General features: G+C 41.4%; 1 protein-coding gene and 1 gene segment (V, D, J or C); one reads left to right on the forward strand and one right to left on the reverse strand.

The window, feature by feature from the left end:
• Positions 1-770: 770 nt before the first annotated feature.
• On the forward strand, positions 771-5486 carry LOC130183923 (Ig kappa-b4 chain C region-like). The segment is given in 2 exon segments: positions 771-840; positions 3468-5486. Coding segments are annotated over 2 exon segments (492 nt in total).
• Positions 4752-7197, reverse strand: LOC130183752 (pro-opiomelanocortin-like). The gene is made up of 3 exons (XM_056399415.1): positions 7042-7197; positions 6236-6360; positions 4752-5987 (listed from the first exon to the last, which is right to left on the reverse strand). Exons 1-3 carry the CDS (start codon positions 7154-7156, stop codon positions 5484-5486), a joined length of 744 nt encoding a protein of 247 aa, XP_056255390.1. The 5' UTR covers positions 7157-7197; the 3' UTR covers positions 4752-5483.
• Between the last annotated feature and the right edge of the window lie 1660 nt (positions 7198-8857).

Raw genomic sequence — 8857 nt, forward strand, 5'->3', positions numbered from 1 at the left:
GAGAAGAGATGCAATTCTGAGGTTCCCAAACCGGACACTCTCATCACTCCTGCTGTGTCTTGAGATCCTGTCCACTGTCACAAACAGCGTCGTAAACAAAGATCAGCCTTGACGGAGACCAACACCCACTGAAAATGTGGGTGTCATTGGCATTAGGTTCATTCTCTTTGCCACACAGGCAGGCTAAGGCGGGGACCTGGGAGAGCTGATGTCAGTCATATCCACATCAAAGAGAAGAAAAGCTAAAGACGGTGGTGTGCTGGTATGTTTTCTTATTAAACTGCTTGATGCTGAAGTTGTTTCTTCAGTCATTACTTTGGTTCTCAAACTCAAGTAGTTATTCTGATCTCTACTTTTACCTGAGTGCTTGTTTTTACAAAGTAACAGTACTTGTACGTGAGTGCAGTTTTTAAATACTACACCAACCTCTGGGACAGAAGTTTTCACTAAAATATACTATGCATTATAAATATACTGAATGTTAAACTGACATTAATCCAATGAAATAGCTATATTTACAACTGAGGTCAGGTTTGTATGTGAACCAGCCTTTGCTGAAGTAGGATTGTTATAGAACCTGGAGGGAATAAAATAAAAGAAATGGTCTGAAGGGCCCTGAGAGCAATGGTGTTGGAGTAGCAGCCGTAGCGAGGCCCAGGTTGAGGATAGATAGGAGCCTTAGCTTTAGGGTAGACAGGAGACTTTGAGGATAGACAGGAGACCTAGGTTGGGGATAGATAGGAGGCTTCTGGACACCTGGCACTACTACTATGCCCTGGCATGCCTGGTTTGGGGAGGGTCCACACGTCCTGAACACCATTGTTCCCAAGGCGTTGATAGGTAAAAAGGAACTATATATGATGATGCACAGGCCCTCTGTCTTCAGTTCACATCTGGATCTGATTTCACTTTTGTTCTTGTGAAAGAATAAATTCTGTTGGATTGGACTCTGATCATATCCAGTGACTTCTATTTTGAATCTTTTCTGACTCCAGTAAAAGTGCAGTTTTGTAGAAAGTGTTTGTGAAGAGGTCTAGACTGAAACTCTGGCCCAGACCTGGACTTTTTCTCTACAACACATGGAAGTCATCTTCAGTCACAGCTGGACAGATTTTTTTGTCTCAAGTTCATGTAGCAACAGCTGTGAGCAGCAACATGAGTTTACTGAAGGTCTTCATGTTGCACTTGAACAACACATTAAATGACATGATCTTCCTCAGCAGACTGAGTTTGTCCATTTGTCATGGAATTTTTCTTTGTTCAAAGTAATGTGGAGAAGAAGTGTCAGAAATAGTCAGAGGAATGACATTTTAACATCTTCATTTCAAACTGTTTAAACTATGTTGTCCATATAAAACAGTGAGTGTATCCAGACGACCTGCTTTGATTACTGATCAGGTTTGAGGCTGGGAGTTGGGAAGAAGATTATGTTGTGATGAATAGTAGAATGTGAATGGTCTTGAGTGGTTGGTATAGATCATGATGGAAGAGACCAGGGGACCAGCGTATAATTAGATACATCATGGATCAAAAAGATACTGATGTCTTGTGAAACTTTATAAACAGATTAATACAGTTGAAGTTGAATGTTGGCTCTGTTTTAGGGTTAGTTCTGATGGTTAGGGTTAGGGAATGTATTATATCAATTAGTGTCCTCGCAAAGATAGAAGTACAAGTGTGTGTGTGTGTGTGTGTGTGTGTGTGTGTGTGTGTGTGTGTGTGTGTGTGTGTGTGTGTGTGTGTCCTCAGTGAACTGTGTCAGTTCAGTTTCTGTTCAGTCTGACTGAGGGAGGTTTTTGTACGATGCTTTTTCACTGTGTGAACACCCACTGACTGTTGATGTAATGTGCACTCTGACAGTAGTAAACTGCTGCATCTTCAGTCTGGACTCCACTGATGGTCAGAGTGAAGTCAGAGTTTGATCCACTGCCTGTAAAACGACCTGGAATCCCTGATGCTCGAGTGGAAGCAGCGTAAATAAGGAGTTTAGGTTTTTCTCCATCTCTCTGTTGGTACCAGGATAACAAATGGTTGCTGTTATAAACATGAACAGCCTGACTGGTCCTACAGCTGATGGTGACGGAGCCTCCCAGAGCAGAGCTCACTGCTCCAGACTGAGTCACTGTGACCTGTCCTCTGGACTCTGAGGACACAGAGACAGAAACATAAAGCAGCGTCATGGTTTTGTCGGCTTCATTTCAGAGGGACGGATGTTGATGGAGGAGAGGAGTTTGATTCTCTGGACTTTACCTGTGAAGCAGCAGCAGAGGAGAGTCCAGATGAGGACGGAGACCAAAGTCATGTTTCTGATGAGGAGGATTTCTGTGTCTTCTGTTGTCATGAAGGACAGCTGTCAGTCATCCAGTCTTCAACTCTCAGGACTATAAACTCTCCCAGAGCACTGGAGCATGGTGCTGCTGATGCAAAGTGGCTCTCTATGGAAATGCTCTGACTGACTCCAGCAGGGACTTGGATCACTCTGATCATGCTGTTTATCAATGGATCAATCAGCTGATCAGAGTATTGATCAGGATGTGTTAATACTTATTTCCATGCAGTTTAGGTTTTATGTGTTTGAGTAACTTTTACTCTGATTGTCTTTTCTAGTATTTTAATGAATTGCTGAAAAAGGTTGATTTTACTTTAAAATTAATAAATATGGAAAAGTTACGAATCTAAAATTGTTGTGTTGTGTTATTGTCCTTTTTTAAACAAGCAGACAAAATATTCAATCAGAATAATTTTGGTGAGTTGTTGTTTGAGAGGTTTTTGTACGGCAGCTCAATGAGTTTGTGTCACTGTGGAACACGTTTGGTGGAGGAACCAGACTGGATGTTAACTGTAAGAACATTTGACTCTTTTAATAACTCAATTTCTATTTTTATTGATTTAATTAATAACTATAGACATTATTGTAATATTTTAGCTGAGATTTGGTATTTAATTTAATTGCAGTGATTTTTCACTGCGTCACAATGTCTTGACACGTGAAACTAAAATGTTCTTCCGTTAAACATTTTGTTAATGAAACAGTTTTCAGGTGAAATATGGGCTGGGAATAAACGTATTCCATATTGAGAAAATATTGTTATTAGTCTTTAAATTTCAGCCAAAGTACTGGGACAAATATTTCTCACATTCTTTTTATTTGATCTTCTCAAAGATTTTCATGTTTTACACAATGTGTGGAATAAAAAAACATCACTGTTATATTTAAAATGATTCTGTATGAGCAGGATTCATTTGATGAGTTTCAATGTGTAAATCAGTCGTTGCCAAAATTAATTTTGAATGAACAAAGTAGACAGAGTCCATCCCAGTCTTTTTATTTAAAAAAAGAAACCTTTCAGACGTTGTACTGAAACCTGTCTGTTGTTACGGTTTAGCAGTGATGCCTGTCTGTTGCCATGGTTACTGGGCTCAGAGAGGGAAGTGAAAATCTGAAGATCAGTTTCATCCAATCTGAGGACGACCAACAGAAGTAGTTGCCTCCTCTGCTGCAGTCCACAGGAGGGAGTTTAGTTTCATAAAAACTTTGTTACTATCTCTCTCTGCAGTGGGTCGAGTTGCACCCACCCTGACGGTGCTGCCCCCCTCCAGTGAGGAGCTGCAGCAGGAGAAGGTCACAGTCCTGTGCCTGGCCAACAAGGGCTTCCCCTCAGACTGGAGTCTGGCCTGGAAGGTGGAGGGCAGCAGCAGCAGCAGCAGCTGGGAGGAGAGCAGGAGCCCCGGGGTGCTGGAGAAGGACGGCCTCTACAGCTGGAGCAGCACCCTGAGGCTCCCTGCGGACCAGTGGAGCAAGCTGGGCTCTGTGACCTGTGAGGCCACCCAGGGCTCCCAGACTCCGCTCTCAGAGACACTGAGGAGAGACCAGTGTTCCCAGTCCTGACCTGACTCACTGGGACTCTGCTACTGGTTTTATTCTGCCCCTGCTCTCTGTCAGCGACAACATTTCTCCCTTTTTTTCTCTTTGTCTCTCTTTCTCTCTCTCGTGATAATAAAGAACAAATAAAAGATTTTGCCAAATTATCAGTTTCCATGTCTATCATTTTACTCGCCGTGTCATATACCTTATCAGCAAAAATGTAGGGAAAACAACAACTTTTTTTTTTTTTTTTTTTTACATTTTGGTATTGTAGTCCTTGTCATCCTTACCCAGTTAGGTATGAATAAATGTATGTAGCCTGCTTGGCTACATACTCATAAATTCAACAGTGAATAACTGCTTTCATATGTTGATGTCTTACCTGCAAACAGTTGTTTTATTAAATCAACCAAGACTGTCTCAGGAGGCGATCACAGACGCACCGTAGAACTAAAACAATTGGTTATTCTTGGTACTTCTGTTGTGTTGTTTGTAGTAGAGTTGCAAAACAGTGTTGCCCTCTTGTGGACTCATTGCGGTGCTACACAAGTTTTGTCACTAATTTCCTTTGGTTTCCAGAGAGATTTATACAGAACCTGAGAACTGTACAATGCTCCCAGTGTGGCTCTTTGGACAGCAATCAGTCTGTCAGGTGTTCGGTCGGTCGGCCCATCACTTTGGTCCACACTGAAATAGCTCAACAACTATTGGATGGACTGCCCTAAAATCCATGCCCTCTTTGGGGTAAATGACATAGTACTTTTTGACAGTGGATGGCAAATACATTTTAAAAGAAATTTAAAGATGCCCAGTCTGTCAACACTTAATGTATTTCGTTTTTTTGTTTTCTGCTGCTGCAATACAAATGCACTTGTAACAACTAAAGCATGATCAAACATTTTTATTGTTATGTTCATAATGTTTTAATTAGTATATTTAGGCACTCACAGCACTCACCTGTAAAGTTGGCTTCAAATCTGAAGTATTTCTTTTGAACATTATACATATATTTATGACTAAATAAGCAACAATCAGAGTTAAAAGAAACATCTTAAATTATTGAGAGTTCAACATTCAAAGCTCAGATAATCTGCTTCGTCAGGACGGTGTAGGCATGATTTGCTGGATCAGAAATTTAGCAATTCCTACACCTGAAAATAACATTGTACAGCTGAAACAATTAGTCAATTAATGGATTAGTTGAGCAATAGAAAAAATAATCAGCAACTATTTTGATAATTGATTAATAATCAAGGTCACTTTGTACTGTTTTTCTCTGTTTTATATCGTGGCAAAGTGGACATCTTTGGGTTTTGGCATGTTGGTTGGACAAAATAAGACATTTGACAACCTCAATAACAATGAAAATAATCCTTAGTTGCAGCTGTAATTCATTGCCATTGTCTGTGAACATAATCATGGCAGTTTCTCATCAGAATGTAAATGGAAAAAGAAATAAGTGGTACCAAAACATAATTTCTAGAAGATATGTGATGCTTTGAAAGGCAATGACAAACAACATATTTGGAGTTTAAAGGACTTGTAGGCCGATCAGATGAAGGTGTCGTTGTATCTCTCTCTGTCCATCTTCTTTCTATCTCTTCCTTCCTTTTCCTCCTCAGTGCTCTGTCTTCTGCTCCTGTCCATCTTTGTCGATGTTTTTGAGGAGTGTGAGCAGTGGTCTCATGCTGCGTTCGTCCCCGCTCTTCATGAAGCCACCGTAACGCTTGCTGGCCGGCGGGCCGCTCCACCGGAAGTGCTTCATCTTGTATGTGCTGTCTTTTTTCTCCTGGACGTCATGGAGCTGCTCAGGCTCGTCCTCTGCTTCCCGCCTCATCATCTCTTCGGGGAAATCCTCGGCTGACTCCTCCTCTACACCATTGGAGGTGTAGAGTTTGATCGGGCGGCGCTTTGGCCCAACCGGTTTTCCCCAGCGGAAATGCTCCATGGAGTAGGAGCGCTTGGCCTGAGGGGAGGAGGGAGAGGAGGGAGAGGAGGGAGGTAAAAGAGAGAGGGGAGGCTGAGACTCTGGGTCTGACAGAGAGGACCGTTGGAGATGACCATCGCCCGGGATGACTGGCGTCTGGGCGGTGAGGTCGGACCGACAGAGCTGGATACACTCCTGCAGGAGAAGACAGACAAAATTTGGCAAATCACAAATATGTTGATATTGAACGTATCAGTAAAATAACATATTTGTTTTCCACCAAAATATCAGTGTCCAACATCCACTTGTAGTGACTAGTGACTGTGGATGTTGTAAGTGGAAAAGCATCAGGATAGCCAGGAGACTGTGTGTTTGTGTGTGTGTGTGTGTGTGTGTGTGTGTGTGTGTGTGTGTGTGTGTGTGTGTGTGTGTATGTGTTTTACCATCATGCTGCTCTCATTGTTGTCACCCTGACAGCTGGCATGCTCTAAGCACTGATTGGCGGCTCCCCTGGCCACGCCCACAACCGTCACAGCTACCAATAGCCACAAAGGACACATTCTCCTGCCTGCCAATCAGAGACGCCAACACATACTGTACATAAGGAGCCTTTTTACCTTTTTACCCCGTCATCTGCTGCAGGATTTCAAAATAAAATTCTGTCATCGAGACGCCGACAGTAAGTTTCAAATCACCTGAATTCAATTGCCTCTAATTTGTATTTCCTAAGCCCAATAATGGTTTTACAGTTTAGGAATAGTTATACTACTAATACCACTGATATGCCTATTAATACTACAAACACTATTAATCATAATAATCATAAAAATATATGTATTTTAACAACAAAAATCTTTATTTGAACATTTACAGTGTTTATCCCAGGGTAATAATTAACATGTAAAGCACAGACAAACAACAAATAAAGAAAAAGTCCTGCATTCAAGTTTTTCTATCATTATCAGAATTCATTCGCATTAAAATAAGTGTAAAACTCATTTTTAATGATCTACCTTCAGCATTTTTTATGCTTGGGATTTCATTATGTTTTGGACAATGTACATATTGTACATGATTTACATTGATTATTTTAAGTTATTGCATTTGTAATAAAATGATTACATATATATGATGTATTTATTTGAGGCTGTAGAGGTTGTTTTTTTTTATTTGTAAAAGAATTTAAATGACGAAGTGTTGGTTTTAAAAACATTAATTATTTATATGAACAGATAATGAAGACACTCACCACACTGTCCTGTCTCTCCCTCTGATGTTTTCTTGTCGTTTGGGTGCTGGACAAAGATTTCTGTTGTTCTCCTTAACCTTTGTCCCTCCAACTGACCGGCCAGTTTTATATCCATTCAGCCAGGGACACAGACACACACATACACACACACACACACACACACACACACACACACACACACACACAGACGATGACGCCATTACCTGAAATCTCCCCCGTCTCTCATTCATGCTTAACATGCACTGCTGCATGGAAATAGCCAATCCAACTCTTCCACCCACACACACAAACATCATCATCATCATCATCATCATCATCACTTTCATCAATGTTAGAGAGATAAAAGTTGTGTTTTTAATAGTGAATACTTTTATACCTCAGGTGTTACTTAACAATTTAAAAAAGCAGCTTTAAAGGGCGGCAGCTTCTATCACTTTGGCCCAGTCTGAAATATCTCAATAGCTATTGGATAGATTGCTATTGACATTCATGTTCCCCAGAGGATGTATTAACAATGACTTCGGCGACCTTCGGAGCGTTACCATGAAGTTGACATTTATGGTTTTGGGTAACTTGTCTCAACAACTATTGGACTGGTTGCCATGAGAGTGTACCGTCTTTGGTGCGAACATTCAGTGTTGCACTCAGTCGTTCAAATGAAAAGGAGAGAAAGGGCCGTGTAACAAATGAGAAGAGAGAGAAGTTAGAGAATTTACTTCCTCACATCCACACAGCTGGCCCCGCTTTGGTGCAGAGTGTTGAATGTCAGTTGACTTATCAGGCAGATTAACACCAAGGCGACATGTTGTCACAGACGGGAACAGGGGATTCAAACCTGTGGGTCAGAGTCTACAGTTACACCCACACTCACCTGCTGCCTCGCCTCTCTCCATTGTCTGGGCCCTCAGTGTGACCAAAGATAAATCTGAAGGGGATCGGCTTCTTTACCGGACCGCCGGAGGGAAAAGCCTGATGAGGATGACCTTTATCTTCCACGCTCTGAGTCTATCAGGAGCCTCTCTTAACTTCACCTTTAAGGAATTGTTTGGCATTTAGGGAAATCTGCTTTAATTGAGATTTAGATGTTCAGTTTGACACCACTCTCATGTCTGTACAGTCAATATGAAGCTGCAGCCGGTAGCCAGGTAGTTCATCTTAGTGCAAAAACTGGAAATGGAGGGAAAACAGTAGCAATATCTCCCTGGTAGCACCTCTAAAGTTTAGAGGCAGGAACATGACGACAGTCCAGTCTTTCTTAAGTACATTATGCTTGGTCTGATAAAGAACTGACCTTATGTTGGCTTTGGTATCAACCATCTTTTATAGTCTTGACATGGACTTGACTATGCCCTGTGTTTGACTAGTTCTGGACTTGACTGGTCTCACCTACAATCCTGCGTTCATTTCTTCCTCATTAAAATACTTTTGCAGCTTTGGTGTTTAAAGGAATAAGAATTCATCCAATCAATACTTTGGATATCAAAAATATACTGACAGTTTCTTTTCTTGTTTCTGGCAAAAAAAAGTAAAAATCCAACCCGACGAGACCTGATAGGTCAGATAAAAACTTACAAAAGATGTTCAGGTTCTGTCATGTCGGCCTTTTGACAGTCATTTACAAGGTGCCCACGCATGTATATTCAGGGTAAACAGATAAAGCCGAGACCATGGTAACAACAACTGCATGACATGGTAACACAAACTCACTGCTTCAGATTTCACTAACCGTGTCAGACTAAGGTCAGACCGACAGAAAGGGCCCAGGCTGCAGTGTAATGGGGCGGCTGTGGCTCGGGAGGTAGAGCGAGTCGTGCAC

This window comes from Seriola aureovittata, chromosome 16 (genome assembly GCF_021018895.1).
Source record: "Seriola aureovittata isolate HTS-2021-v1 ecotype China chromosome 16, ASM2101889v1, whole genome shotgun sequence".
In the NCBI taxonomy this organism is placed as follows: Eukaryota; Metazoa; Chordata; class Actinopteri; order Carangiformes; family Carangidae; genus Seriola; species Seriola aureovittata.